This window comes from Cajanus cajan, chromosome 11, assembly GCF_000230855.2.
Source record: "Cajanus cajan strain Asha chromosome 11, NIPB_CcT2T_4, whole genome shotgun sequence".
Classification (NCBI taxonomy): domain Eukaryota; kingdom Viridiplantae; phylum Streptophyta; class Magnoliopsida; order Fabales; family Fabaceae; genus Cajanus; species Cajanus cajan.
The window spans coordinates 38,529,806-38,545,249 of NC_138527.1; the positions used below are offsets into that span (position 1 = coordinate 38,529,806).

A 15,444-nucleotide genomic window follows, 5' to 3' on the forward strand; every position below is an offset into this window, starting at 1 on the left:
TTGTGCGTACCGAGTAGGAGCCATTGGTGGTGAGCCTCCAAGTTAAAGAATCTGGGCGTGAGGGGTTCAACAGTGGTATAGATAGGATGGATTGAGCATCTTGATGATTGAAGAGAGTTTGAACTCGATGTGAATCCCACTTGTGAAGAGTGCGGTCAATGAGGTCGTGGACAGTGAGAGATTCGTATCCTTGAGGGGCTGTTGAGGTAACATACGAGCTATGTGAGTTGCGGAGCCATGGATCCTTCCAAATGTTAATAGAAGATCCGTTCCCTATACACCACCTGGCACCTTGTCTGACTAGAACCTGTGAAGCGTGGATGCTTCTCCAAATAAAACTTGGGTTGTGGCCCAGGCGGGCACTGTTAAGTCTCAAATTTACCTCTTTTTGGATGAGACTTATTAAACGAATTCCACTCATCCTCTGAACCATTGCAATATAATTGTTATCTTTTTAGTTCTTTTTGTGTGCAGATATAACTAACCCAAATTTAGCTAACAATACCTTAATACACCTCATTTTTTGTGCAGGTATTGAGCTAGGGACTCGAGGATTGAAGACTCTTAGGATTGGAAACCTAAGAAGCTAAGGAGCAGAGAAGAGGTTCTGCGCCGGGCTCAATATAACCCGCGCTGGGCGTGACAAAAACAGAGTATTTCATCTCTGCCAGTTATATTGCGCCGGGCGCAAAAGGAATTAAGCCGGGCGCAAAAGGAATTGCGTCGGGCTTGTGTTGAGACAGAGAGTGCTTGACTTCTCTGGAAGAACTTGCGCCGGGCGCGAAGAATTGTGCGCCGGGCGCGGAACCCTAATCTGATCTCACAGGCTCGTATTTGAAGCCATTTTCGGGGATCTTTCTCTCCATTCTCACATTGGGCGCCTCCAGGAGCTGCGGAAGGGATTCCCAGGGCTTGGGATCGTCCGTGTGTGGATCTTTCCTTCGGTTCTTCATCCTCCTTTCATCTCTATTTTGTAATTGCCCTCTTTGTTGAGTGGTTTCACCCATTTTGTGGGGTTAGATGTAACCAACGTACTCTATTGTAATCTTTACGATTTTAATGATATATATACATGTTGTTTTATTCTTTGTTGTGTTTGTTTCTATTCTTAATGCTTGCTTTGGATTGATCACCCTTTGCATGATTTAAGGTTCCATGGGTATTGGAAAATAACCTTTGAAACTAGTTCTGAAACATATGCCTAGTGGTGATTGTATCTAGGGATAGAGCTTGACCCATTAGTAGTCTTAAACTCTAGCCCGTAATGCGGGTGTAGATATTGGGTACTCAAGGGATTGATATTCAATATCCGCACCTAGGCTCTTTCTCTAAGGGATTAGGTTTGAGTAAACTTATGGGTTGACTAAGCAATGAATTCAACAAGAGATTAAGGATACATTAGTGTTACGTTTGGTGAAATCTGACCCCCACAACCTCACAATACCACAATACCATTCCTTACCTTTTCCACTCACAAAACAATATTTATTTACAGCTTTCATTCCAATAGTCACAACTTTGAATTCACTGCACAAACTATGAAATTGGAATTATTCTTTAGTTACGAATAGTCAATAAATGCTTATATTACCTTCTAATCCCTGTGGATACGATATTTTTACTACTTGAACGGCCGGTATACTTGCCGTGTTTGAGACCGTTGATAGAATTACACTGATTTACAATTATAACAAAAGTACTTCAACGGAAATCTCAATAAGTTTTTGGCGCCGTTGCCGGGGATTAGAATGGCGATTTAGTATTTATAGCTATTTGTGATTTAATCCTTTATTGTTTTTGTTATTTTTTGTTAGCAATGAAGTGTTGGAACTAACTTGTGTACTCTAGTCTTCAGCTTTCTCTTGTATGCAAGGTACTGTGAACTAAATTGACCAATCCTTCTGAGCCGTTGTTGAGCAATCATGAGGTTGAACACAGGGCAAAGGGGAACAAGAGCAACAGGAGGAGAAGGAGAATCAGAGCACTTCAAGTTGGTCACCGTCAGGCTCGGGACAGTAAACAAGCGCTTCCTGGGAGGCAACCCAGAGATCTGAACTGTGTTTTAGATTTTTGTTGCATGTTGTTCTGTGTTATAAGTGTTGTTTTGTATTATGTGTTGTGTTTTGTGTTATATGTTTTGTGGTATATGTTGTTTGTGTTATGTGTTAGTTGTTAGAATCATGTTTGAATGGGTAAATATAGGGTACATTTTGTTTGGAATGTGAGGAATGAGACAATTCTGTGTCTAGGTGGAAATAAGGCCTGATCCTAATTTAAAACCTGGGCAAATTGACCTTTTAAAGTGACTACGCGCCGGGCGTGACTCTTTTGCGCCCGGCCTAGTACTCAATTTTTGGTCTCTGGAACCACCACGCCAGGCGCGTTTAACGCATGCCCGGCGCGATATCAGATTTTGGACCTCGTTGAGTTTTACTGATATGAAGCCCGGCGCATCTGTTTTGAGCCCGGCGCAAAACATTCCTGATACCTTGTATTTAACTATTTTTCATTCATGTTTCTTTGTGTTCTGTTTGTGTTGCATTGTCTTAGTCTATTTCCGTGTACATGCATTTTGTGCTTAATTTTGGTCTAAGGATATTCTCCATTGTGTTATAGTTGCTTGGTCATCACTATGTATACATTTTTGTGCTCACCATTCTTTTTCATGCTTATACTCCGCGACCACTCTTGGTTTCTAGGACTTTCAGGCATATACTGTTTGGCCTGGGGACCAGGCTCCTAAGTTTGGGGGAGTGGAGCTGCTGATGCAGACGGAGCCGTTGATGGTGGAGCAGCCCCTAAAGATGATGATGACCAGACCCCATAGAGGGAAGTATAGGGAGCCTACCTTAGTTTACCTTTGTCTATTGCAAATTATTTTTTGTCTTTTAATTTCAGTATTTTAACTGTTTTTATATTTAGTTCTTTTTTGGTGATTACTTTGTTGGTTCTTTTGTGAATAGTCTGCCTTAACATGGTTTTTAATCTTGTTGATACTTGTTCTGCTTGTGATCGATTCTGGATTATAGTTTGCTTGATGTTTATGGTGTGTGTACCTTAGACTTTTTCAAGTCACATTAGATCTTTAGTTCATGACTAGTTGCATACGGGTTTCAATGTTGATCATAGAACTGAGCTGAGTTTGATAATTTGTGGATGCATAGCCGGGTGAGGTTTGAGCCTAAAACACTTATGAGTGAACTACGCTTAAGTTGCATGATAGACTTTGCTTGAGTTTCCCTGGTGGTTTGCTTATGTTGTGCACTTATATGATCAAGGCATTCATACTACTATATTTTGTAACCATCTAAGCCAAAAAGCCATCTCCACTCTTCACTTGACCCATACCTTTCTAAGCCTAAACACCACACCTTCCACTTGTCCCAAACCATGAAAAATTAACCATAACTCTTGCTTTGGTTAAGAGAGCAAACTGATGACATCAAATAAGTTTGGGGGAGTTGAAGAATGGGGAATTTTGGGAAGAAAAAAGTATGTGGTCAGCCATTACAAAACAAAATAAAAAAGAAAGAAAAACAAAGCAAAACTAAAACAAAAATATTAAGATGCAAAAATGTAAATATGCATCTCATAAAGGCTAATGGCTTGGATCAGGTAAAGGGCATGTGCCAAATTGTTGTAATGGGGTATGGAGAGGGACATCATTGTAAAATCTTATTTGCTCTCTTAAGCTATAGCACCTTCAATCCTTGAAAAACCATAAAACTGCTACCGCTTGACCCTGCTTGACCCAGATTTCCCTAATAAAGACCTTGTGATAAGTGTCTGCATTTGTTTTACCACTGGTTTCATTTGGAAACGAAGAGCAAAGTTGAATTATGTGGCGTGAGTAGTAGACTAGAGAGAAACACTCACCCTGATACACTAGTGTGCATAGAGAAACATTTTCCTAGTGAGGATGCATACACAGATAGTCTTTACTCTTCTCAGCTCTTTGATCTCTTTTGAAACCTTTGTTTGCACCTTGTCATGTTCTATTGCAATAATTGTGATTGGAAATTCATCTGAGGTTCATGCTTGCGAAAAGAAGATACAAGTGAACTAGGATGTAGAAATTGACTCACTTGCATTGCTTGTTATCTGCTAGATTAATTACCTTTTGCTTGAGGACAAGCAAGGTTCTAAGTTTGGGGGAGTTGTTAAGTCTCAATTTTACCTCTTTTTGGATGAGACTTATTGAACGAATTCCACTCATCCTCTGAACCATTGCAATATAATTGTTCTCTTTTTGGTTCTTTTTGTGTGCAGATATAACTAACCCAAATTTAGCTAACAATACCTTAATACACCTCATTTTTTGTGCAGGTATTGAGCTAGGGACTCGAGGATTGAAGACTCTTAGGATTGGAAACCTAAGAAGCTAAGGAGCAGAGAAGAGGTTCTGCGCCGGGCTCAATATAACCCGCGCTGGGCGTGACAAAAACAGAGTATTTCATCTCTGCCAGTTATATTGCGCCGGGCGCAAAAGGAATTGCGCCGGGCTTGTGTTGAGATAGAGAGTGCTTGACTTCTCTGGAAGAACTTGCGCCGGGCGCGAAGAATTGTGCGCCGGGCGCGGAACCCTAATCTGATCTCCCAGGCTCGTATTTGAAGCCATTTTCGGGGATCTTTCTCTCCATTCTCACATTGGGCGCCTCCAGGAGCTGCGGAAGGGATTCCCAGGGCTTGGGATCGTCCGTGTGCGGATCTTTCCTTCGGTTCTTCATCCTCCTTTCATCTCTATTTTGTAATTGCCCTCTTTGTTGAGTGGTTTCACCCATTTTGTGGGGTTAGATGTAACCAACGTACTCTATTGTAATCTTTACGATTTTAATGATATATATACATGTTGTTTTATTCTTTGTTGTGTTTGTTTCTATTCTTAATACTTGCTTTGGATTGATCACCCTTTGCATGATTTAAGGTTCCATGGGTATTAGAAAATAACCTTTGAAACTAGTTCTGAAACATATGCCTAGTGGTGATTGTATCTAGGGATAGAGCTTGACCCATTAGTAGTCTTAAACTCTAGCCCGTAATGCGGGTGTAGATATTGGGTACTCAAGGGATTGATATTCAATATCCGCACCTAGGCTCTTTCTCTAAGAGATTAGGTTTGAGTAAACTTATGGGTTGACTAAGCAATGAATTCAACAAGAGATTAAGGATACATTAGTGTTACGTTTGGTGAAATCTGACCCCCACAACCTCACAATACCACAATACCATTCCTTACCTTTTCCACTCACAAAATAATATTTATTTACAGCTTTCATTCCAATAGTCACAACTTTGAATTCACTGCACAAACTATGAAATTGGAATTATTCTTTAGGCACGAATAGTCAATAAATGTTTATATTACCTTCTAATCCCTGTGGATACGATATTTTTACTACTTGAACGACCGGTATACTTGCCGTGTTTGAGACCGTTGATAGAATTACACTGATTTACAATTATAACAAAAGTACTTCAACGGAAATCTCAACAGGCACCCAAGAAGTCCCCTTGAGGGAAGTATCTAGCTTTGAAGATCCGTGTAAATAGAGCATCTGGGTTGGACTGTAGATTCCACCCTTGCTTCCCAAGCATAGCCAAGTTAAAACCATGGAGGTGACGGAAACCCATACCGCCATACTCTTTCCGCATAATGAGTTTATCCCAGCTTAACCATTTGATTCCTCGCCCTGTATGGTGGTTGGAGCCCCACCAGAAGGAGTTCAGCATTCTTTGAATTTCATCCTCGAGGCTGGTTGGTAAAAGGAAGGTACTCATACAATAGCTGGGGATTGCTTGTGCCACTGCCTTGATAAGGGTCTCGCGGCCAGCCTTGGAGAGATGTTTGCCTGTCCAGTGGTTGATCTTCTTCCATATGCGATCTTTGACGTAGGAGAACACTGCCCTTTTGTTTCTGCCCACCATGGATGGGAGTCCTAAGTATTTTCCAGTGCCAATGCATTCGTGAACCCCCAGAATAGCGTTGATGGACGTGCGCGTTCGTGTAGTGGTATTTTTGTTGTAGTAAATCTCTGATTTTTGCAAGTTGATGTCTTGTCCGGATGCACTCTCGTATTGTTGAAGAATGGTGCGAAGAGTGGTGCACTCGCGTTCAGTGGCTTTGCAGAAAAGGAAACAGTCATCCGCGAACAGCAAATGTGAGACTTGTGGTGCGCCTCGACATATTTTAGCCCCGTGGAGATCCCCTCTAGCTTCTGCTGTTCGTAATAAGGAAGAGAGTCATTCAGCACATAAAATAAAAAGATAGGGTGAGAGGGGGTCACCTTGGCGTAGTCCTCGCTCCGGTGAGATAGGTCCAACTCCTTCACCATTAACCATGACATGGAACGTGGGGGAGGCATAACACATACGCATCCAAAGAGCCCATTGGGCGTGAAATCCCAGCTTCAAGAGTAGAGCATGTATGTAGGACCAACTGACTCTGTCAAAGGCTTTACTGATGTCAATCTTTAGAGCAACCGTACCTGTTTGGCCTTGATGTTTGCACTTCATATAGTGGATTATCTCGGATGCTACCATTACGTTGTCAAGGATGGAGCGTCCTTCAACAAATGCAGATTGGGTTGGGGAGATGCATTGGTGTAGCACATCTTTGAGTCGATTTGCAAGAACTTTTGAGACTATCTTGTAAATGACGTTGCAAAGTGATATGGGGCGCAGGTCCTTCATAGATGATGGTGCTTTAGTTTTTGGTATGAGGACAATGTTGGTTTGATTTAAAGGTTCTGGGAAGAAGCCTTGTTCCAACCATTGTTTCCCGGCATGGTAAATTTCTGGCCCCAACAGTTCCCAGAAATGCTTATAAAAACCTGGGTTGAGCCCATCAGGTCCTGGCGCTTTGTCTGCATGCATTGAAAAGAGGGCAGATCGAAACTCGCTGATGCAGAATGGTCTTAAGAGGTGCTCATTATCTGCAGTAACTTTTATGTAACTTTTATTTTTGTTGATTTTAATATGAAATGGTTGATAAATAGTAATTGTTCAAAAAATAATTATTATTTTCTCTTTTTTAGTGCTGACTTGGAGAAATTTCTTTTTATTTGCTAGCGGCTGATAATAAAAGTGTTATGTAGGGATACATGTACCCGCAGGTAATACCCGAACTCGTTCCGACTTTGACGAAAAATATCCGGTTTAACCGGGTACGGGTAAAATCCGATATATTAAATCCAGTACGGATACGGGTATGGGTATGAACTTACATGCCCTGTACCCGTATCCGTCTCCGTTCCTATTTTTAATTTAATACCCACTTTTAATTTAATTATATTAAAGAATTTTAATATTTTTTTTATGTGATTATTTATTATAATATGAGACAGAGAAATAACCTAATTATAATTATAATAAATAAAAAATAATTTAAAAATATTATATTTAAAAATAAAAAATAAAAAATAAATTTTTTGACAGGTATCGAGTATACCCGCACAGGTACAGATATACACGATACCCGACAGGAATGGGGATGAAGATGAAAATCACATATCCAAGAAGTACGGATATGAGGACGAAGATGGATTTGACTCGCAAGAACGGGGACGGATTTCATGAAACCCGTACCTGTCCCGCCCGTTGACATCCCTAGTACTATGGCATGCATGGATGGTGCTGACATTATTATCGACGTGTGTTTTTTTATCACATTGTATAGTAACTTTAAGCTTATCGTGCTGGAGGTTACGATGGTGGATATTATCACGTCCATCGTAATTTTTATTATGAAAAAATATATACATTGATAAGTAAAGGGATTCACACATATTAGTTGCTGTCGAAGATGGCTTTTAAACATGTTAGGTTAGGTCAAAAAAAGCATGTGATAAGTAAATGGATCACACATAGGCTTAATAATTTTGATATAAGTTAGACTAAATTCTAATAATTTTGAAGTAAGTTAAACTTGATGATAAAGACTCTTATAAGGATTAAGAATTCAACATCTCACTTGATTTTTAGGACAATCTTTTTAAGAAAATAAATAAATCAAATAAAAAAATGGATAGAGGTGAAAAAATATAAATTAACATCATAATCTCTGAGATGAGAATTGATAAGTTGAAAAAAATTTATCATTTGTTAAAATTTTAAAGAATAAAAATTAACCGTAATTCTTAAGAATATAGAGAGAAATTTCTCTCACAAAATTTCAAAAATTCATTCCAAATGAATAAAAAGTGATTATAATATGACCATTTGTCCTAATATATTATAGGTCAAGAGGCTATCAAGGTTCAAGCATAAGTTAAATAAAAGTCACACAAACAAGTCTACCAATGACGTCCCTGCCACTAATAAGTTCAATAAAGGTTCGACAAACTATTTAGAACAATAACTCATAAAGATTGTTTATGGTTGTGACCATGACACGTATATTAAAAAAATCAAGAGGGGCTAAAGATTGATGTGGTCTAAAAAGTTTGATGAAAAAAAATATTTAACTAACTATTAGAGACATGTTAAATATCATAATTCAGAAACCAGAGTACATAAGGAGGATTCATTTAAAGTTCTATCAAACTTGGTTTTTGAACAAACTCATTCCTACTCAAACATCTTGTCATTATTTTAAAAGTTTGTCAAATTAGAATATGTTGACAAATCTTACAATTTGAAGATTGTGTAACTCATGTTTTTTTAATAGTGCTAAACATTGGAATAAATATTTTTAAGAGAAAAAAACTGGAGACAGATTGGGACAAAGAGTATGTAGAGTGACTAATAATTGTTAGAGACAGAGTATGTAACTCATGTTTTTTTAATATGCGAGTGTATATAAGATGATTTTTTTTAAAGATAGTTTATCTCATATTTAAGATTAAAATTCAAATTTTAAATAATTTAATAAAATCATATAAGTTGCCACCATTTATATAAATCAATATTAATAACGTATGCGTGTTTTGTTTGCACATATAAACATAACAAGATTTTATAACGAGGGAAGGACTCCATTAATAAAATGATAACTTTTATTGAATAGTTTATTTTTTTTAACAATTTGTTTGCACTTGTGTTTTGTTTTGTTTTTTTTTTTTCTTATAAGGATTGATTTTTTTGGTTCGTCCCTGGAGTATCCATCGCCGACAGCAATGACTAATCTCTTCGCTACGTTGGAGGCACCTCAAAGGATGGGATAGCTGGCCCCAAGATTTAACGCGGCTGCATACACAAGGCAGGATTCGAACCCCTAACCTTGCTTAAGCGTGGATCAACCCCTACCGCTGAACCACACGCTTGGGATTTCTTATAAGGATTGATGCATTGAAGAAAAAATAAATAAAAAAGGCAGTATTATATAAAGAATGTAATTATGTTTTTACCAATTGGAGGGGAATAAAACTATTTATAAATTAACTCAAAGTTTCCTTTTTCTTCCGAATTTGTGATATGCAAAACCATTTAACAACATTATTTAACTTTTTCGGGTCTTGCTCATTTCATTCATTATCATGGTTTAGATCCCTGCACATTTAATTATATTTGTATGACATAGAAAAGGGAGTCATCACTGCATAGACGAACTTGGGTGGATCACATGTGTTCACTTTGATCAAGGTATAAACTCAAATTAGCCATATCAAAAATTTATTTTCATCATTCATAGCCCCATAATCTGTCAGATGCGCTTTTAAATTATTTATACCCTAGTACCTCATTTTGGTGGCACATGATTCTTCAGAAACCAAAGTGAAATATTTTAACATCAATGTTGAGATGACAAAAATACAACTTGAATTAAAATGGACAAATAGGTGACCATATTACCAATTTTAATAACGTTATTCTATGTACTTATACCGATAGACACATCTAAGACAGGGCGCAGAGATCTTCAAAGCCCATGTACTCATGATTTTCTATCTTCTCAATTATGTTCTCTATTCCCACTCCACCTGTGATGCATAACACACGAAATAATTAAGCATATCTGAATGAAACCAAATTATGAAGCAAAAATCTATGTCACAGAAATTAAGTACCTAAACTGATTGCGCTGATGAAAATGGTCAGTGCTAGTATGAAGATGATAATGGATGCTCGCCCAAGGACAACAATTATCTTTCTCACCACATGCTGCCCAGTGAAAGCAGCTATGGTTGCAACCAAAGCAAAGTAGGAAGCTGCAACAAAGAGGTAAGAAAAATAAATAAAAACAATAACTAGCAAATAAACTTCACTAAAAACACTTCTAAGAGAAAAAAATAAAATTAGTATCTCTATAAGTTAATACTAATATGTAAAAACTTTATCTTATTAGCTTTTATGAAAAAGTTTTTTTCAATCTTTTTTTTTTTTTTAGATACTTATTGGGAAATTTATTCAGCCAAACCTAAAATCCAAGGTATTATGGATTGTTCTAGATTATTTTTTTCTTCTACTTACCATACGGTACTGGGAAACGATCCAATAAGTAGTATTGAACCACTGACATGGAGGATGAGAAAACCATGGCAAAAGTTGATGTAGCACTTGCTACCTGTAACAATGAACACATTTGTTGAAGTTATATTTTTCTCGTGACATTGTTGTTGGGAAGTCTTTTAACACAAGAATGGTGAAGAGGGTACCTGAGGAGGAATTCCCAATTCTAGAAAAAGTGGCCCCAAAATAAAACCACCTCCTAGACCAAGCAATCCACCAACCATACCAGCTACTATTCCAGTTGAACAGTAGAGACAAATTTGATGAATCTTCCAATTAGTGATTTCCTTTCCCTTTGATGCAATCGTCCTAGTTCCTTTGTACAACCCTATGGCTTCAAAGAGTGTAACGGAGATCGCAATAGGAACCTTGAGTTGGCAAATCAAATATCATGTTAGACCTTGGCATGACATGGTATTAAGTTAATTGCATAATGTTACACATATCAAAGCTAACTTGATATCATTGCATTTTATTTTTTTGTTTCCATTAATATTAAGCCCGAAAGTGCCTATTTTGTCTTGTTTCAGGTGACATTTTTTTTCTGTCCAATTTGTTGGAATTGATACATTTTGCTAATATGTGAGTTCATTTGTCTTATACTTTGTTCAGCCAAACTCTTTCGGCCATGAATTCTTACAAGTTACAACCATAACTCTAATGCCATTTTTTTTTTCACGTTCTTTGGTTTATTGATTTGGCAAAATGGTGTCGGAAGTCACACAACTATAATTCATTGCTGAAATTCATCTGATTTGTAGTATCCAAATATGTATTGGAAGTAACCTTACCTGCAAAAGATTAAGAAGCCAGAACTGGGTGGAGCAGGGTTTGCTGTATTCCTGCATAGAAATGCATTCACTAATCACAACTTTGCAAGTTTAAACAACGAAATAGCTGAATCAGTTTGAAAGATAGATTTATAATTATAAAAAGTTCCTCAATCATAGGTTAAAATGATGTCAATATATGGGAAGGAGTGATTTCATCGATTACATGTTCGAAGACAAATTTTTTTTCAAACAAGTTGCTTCTTATATATAATGAGTCTAGTAGTGACTCGTGGCAGCTTCTTTTCCATGCTTCACAATGAAACCCAAATTTTAAAACACATCAGCTGAATTTGTGTGATTAAGGGTATATTTGGGTAAAGTTATTTAAAAGCACTTTTAGGAGAGAAAAATAAAAAGAAAAAAATGAAATAAAATCTACTATAAACTAAAATTAGTTTCTGTATAAGTTGATTTGTAAAAATTTTATCCTATTAAATTTTTTAGAATCTTATTTTAAATTTTGTATAAATTAGTTATAACTTAAGAAAAAACTTATTTTGAATTTTCTTTTCATTATTATCTCTTAGAAATGTTTCTGGATAAATTAATCCGAGCAGGTCTAAGGGATCAGAAATTCAAACCGAATGTAATAGTTTGATTACCTTAACAATCTGAACAATGAAAAAAGCCACCCAGACATACGCGAGGAGTGATAATTCTTTCCAATATACGTTCTTTAGTAGAGGGGTCTGCATGCACAGGTGAAAAATTTATAGGTATATAAATTATTGATAAACTTAACAGAAAATCCCTTGTGATTACCTCCTCAAATAGTGAATCAGTTGGACCACTTGGTAGTGATTTGTAATCTGCAGAAGTATCTGCAAAAAAAGGGTTACAAGTTAAATAAATACTGTTCCAAACAGTGAATGAAGAGATTTTATGTTCCTCTTAAATTTGTAGATTGAAATTTTGAATCCTTTCCACTATATTTTCTGTGGGGTTTCTAATATGCTTCTTGTTATTTTCAGCTTTTGAATTAATCTTCCATACATTGTTGAAGGATTCTTCTGAATATTAGAAACAGGTTGATAGTGGCTTACCACCAGGTTTCGGTTCTGCTTCCAATAGTTTGGATGCTTCCTGAAAATCAAGTAACATTAAGTTATATTATGAGACTCAACTTCAAAATTTCATGAAGAGTAATATGTGAATTTACCTTTTTTGCAATTGTTTCCTTTCTCCATGTGTCTATGCCTTTGTATGTAGCTTTTGATGATGTAGCTACCAGCATTAGCAACCAAGAAAATTATATAATAAGGCACTATGGATAAGACAGTAATAAATAAAGCCCTGACAAATACAATAATGTAATTATATTGACTGCAGTGCAAAAGATAGATTCACCCTTTTATCAAACTTGTATAAACGTAAATATTATACTTAAAATATGAAAGAATCTACTTAAATGAGAATTTTTTTGCCAAAGGACTTTTTAAATATGCTTTTAATTGCAAATTCTCAGGTAAATAATTCTATATGCTTTAAACACTAAATAGATTAAAATAAACAGACAAATGTTAAAGATATAACTATTACCTATGAATAGAATGATAAGCAAAACTGTCACCATCCAATCAGCAAACATGACATTACATATAACACCAATGCTTATTCCGAGCATTAGCATAGGCTGGAAAATCAAAGCCAGGTCATAATCTATCAGTGGCATGTCTAGTGTTGGGTGTCTAAGCCTCAGATTGTAGTATACAGTTGATATAGATGCACCCATAATCATACCTGAGGTTATGAAATTGAAATCAAAGCTATGATATAAATTACGAAGAATCCAAAAAATGAATGTTGCAATAAATCAAGCCATTAATATATGCAGCCCACGTTTTAAAGAGTTATTTTATCCTCTGCTCAAGGGAGGATAAAATATTACATTTAATGCACAACACTTATTAAGTATTGACACTGCATGCAATCCAGCTAAGTAAATGTCTTCATTTGAACACTCTAACAAATAAAAGATAAAGAGATTCTTTAGATACAAAATTAAAAGAGTTTTTGGATTTATTTTTTTTTACCAAAAATAAAGATCTTTTTTCAATAAGAAAATTTCAAAAATTCTTTTAAATTTTTATCCAAACATGCATAAAAATTAAAAACATGCACGTAGTTGTTGTGCATGCATGGCTATGATTCAGCTATTTATGTTTAGCATGCAAGAATAAACAATAAACAGAATAGATACTAACACTTAGAGATGGCCGTAGAAGACTTGGGGTCAAAGCCAATGATCAAAGCAAGCATAGGCACAAAAATTCCTCCACCACCAACCCCTCCAACGCTTCCCAATGCAGCTCCCAAAAATCCAATGATTGATCCTACTATAATTCTCCAACCAAATTTCATGTTCTGCTCAACCACCAGTGCAATGCACATTTCAGATTGTAAAAAGACAGCATTATAGTAAAGACATAACAAAAGTACTAATCTATATATAATGAGATGATGCAAAAGTAATAGAGTTAATTTGGATACATAGAAGAATTTTTAGGAGTTAGTTTACTGAAAATAAGTAACTCTTCGCTATAGAGAAACTATAAAAAACTCTTCTAAATTTGCATTCAAACGTGTTCATAATGTATCAATGTGTTTGACACACTCACCGGCCAAACAGGCTCATAGGAAGACTTCCCGTCCTCCCATAAGAAGTTGATAATGGCTTTCAGAACTCCTTGTCTCTCTTTCTTAACATCATTTCCTAATTCTTTTTCTTTCAAAACTCTCTCTGCTAAACTCACATTGCAGATCATGGTAAGGATACACAAAACCAGCCATATTGCTGCAGCAATAGAACAAGTCTTGCGTTTCACTTTTGTAGCCATGTATGAAAGGAAGCCAGAGATTTAGGATATTAACACCAATGCTATGTTCCTTGGTTTTTTTACCCTTTGTTTCTACAAGTATGGCTGAGAAAGGAAATTGTGAAAATTGAGGAGTGCATTCTTCAGTACCACCATATATAGGCACCCCTTAAATAATGTATTTTATTTCATAAAAGAAATCTTAGATGAATTTGAGGGTGCTTAATTTCTTGTTCCCATCTTGTTGCTTTCGTTCCTTTTTTACAAAACTTCATTTGTTGTGTATAGAATGATCTACAATAGAAGATTCCTTTATAGTGACTTTTAATTACTACTTAATTGTATAGTTAGTGAAAAGACAAAGATTAAGTGTAGTAATTGAGTTTTTTTTGTTATATTTTTTAATCAAAATAATCACTCATCGAACGAAGGTTGATATAAAACGACAACACCAATTTAAAGGTATTAAGACGAAACTCCAATCAAAAGTAATTTCACCTAAATTTTATCCTTATTGAAATGCCTTATTAACTTTTTGGGGGCTATATTGTCGTTTTGGCTCGTACGTACAACCGTGTTCGTGTGTATAGTTTATAGACTGTTGTGGCACACCAACTATTTGACATCTCTAACAGATATAAAAAAAAAATTAATATGTCAACATTATTGTTTCAGCAATTAATGTCATTAATTAAATTCATTAGTCCAGAAGCCGTAAAATCCGTTATAAAATAATATTCTTTAGTCAATTTATGTCAATATTAAAATAATGTTTAATTAAAAATGGTAAATATATATTAGTCTTTAATCATCATATTTAAGATATTTTGTGAATTATAGTATCTATGAAAATTTCTCTAGATGGCTAAATTATTAAACGACAAAAATTGTGGTGACAAGTATTTATAATAAACGGATCCCACTTACGAAGCACAGATATGTAGCGTCAAGAACAAACCAACGGCTCCGGAGGAAGCTTCATGGAAGAAGCATTAACGTTAGGTTTTTTGATGGTATATAATTTGGTTGCTTAAATGATTTTGGAATGATGGAAAAGAGTGAAATAGATAGTTCCAATCATTTGGGTTATTCAAATTGAAGTATAGTATATTGGATTAATTTATTTCATTTAATACTTTTTCTTTCTTATTCCCAATCTATACTGTTACTGCATTCTATTTTGTCATTTAGATATATACAAATAATAAGAGTAAGTAACAACTAATAATTAAAATTTGTGATAAAAAAAAAAAAAATAATAACAGAGAATTATCCCTTCATTCGCACACGAGCTGTTGAATGGTTCGCAATGCCACAGGAACAAAATCAAACAATAAAAGACATTTACT

The 15,444-nt window shown here is 35.8% G+C and overlaps 1 protein-coding gene across 1 annotated transcript; it reads right to left on the reverse strand.

Moving 5' to 3' along the window:
• Positions 1 to 9,582: 9,582 nt before the first annotated feature.
• Positions 9,583 to 14,338, reverse strand: LOC109801135 (sulfite exporter TauE/SafE family protein 3). The gene is made up of 12 exons (XM_020362136.3): positions 13,898 to 14,338; positions 13,484 to 13,643; positions 12,819 to 13,019; positions 12,439 to 12,503; positions 12,323 to 12,362; positions 12,042 to 12,100; positions 11,882 to 11,968; positions 11,238 to 11,288; positions 10,593 to 10,814; positions 10,408 to 10,501; positions 10,005 to 10,145; positions 9,583 to 9,917 (listed from the first exon to the last, which is right to left on the reverse strand). Exons 1-12 carry the CDS (start codon positions 14,114 to 14,116, stop codon positions 9,835 to 9,837), a joined length of 1,422 nt encoding a protein of 473 aa, XP_020217725.2. The 5' UTR covers positions 14,117 to 14,338; the 3' UTR covers positions 9,583 to 9,834.
• Positions 14,339 to 15,444: the final 1,106 nt, after the last annotated feature.

Bases quoted from the DNA above. Each gene is read 5' to 3' on its own strand.
- LOC109801135 (XM_020362136.3), bottom strand. From the start codon at position 14,116: ATGGCTACAAAAGTGAAACGCAAGACTTGTTCTATTGCTGCAGCAATA. The intron at 13,644-13,897 runs GTGAGTGTGTCA...GTGGTTGAGCAG, and splicing joins CCTATGAGCCTGTTTGGCCG to AACATGAAATTTGGTTGGAG. The intron at 11,289-11,881 runs GTAATCAAACTA...ATTTCTATGCAG, and splicing joins TCATTGTTCAGATTGTTAAG to GAATACAGCAAACCCTGCTC.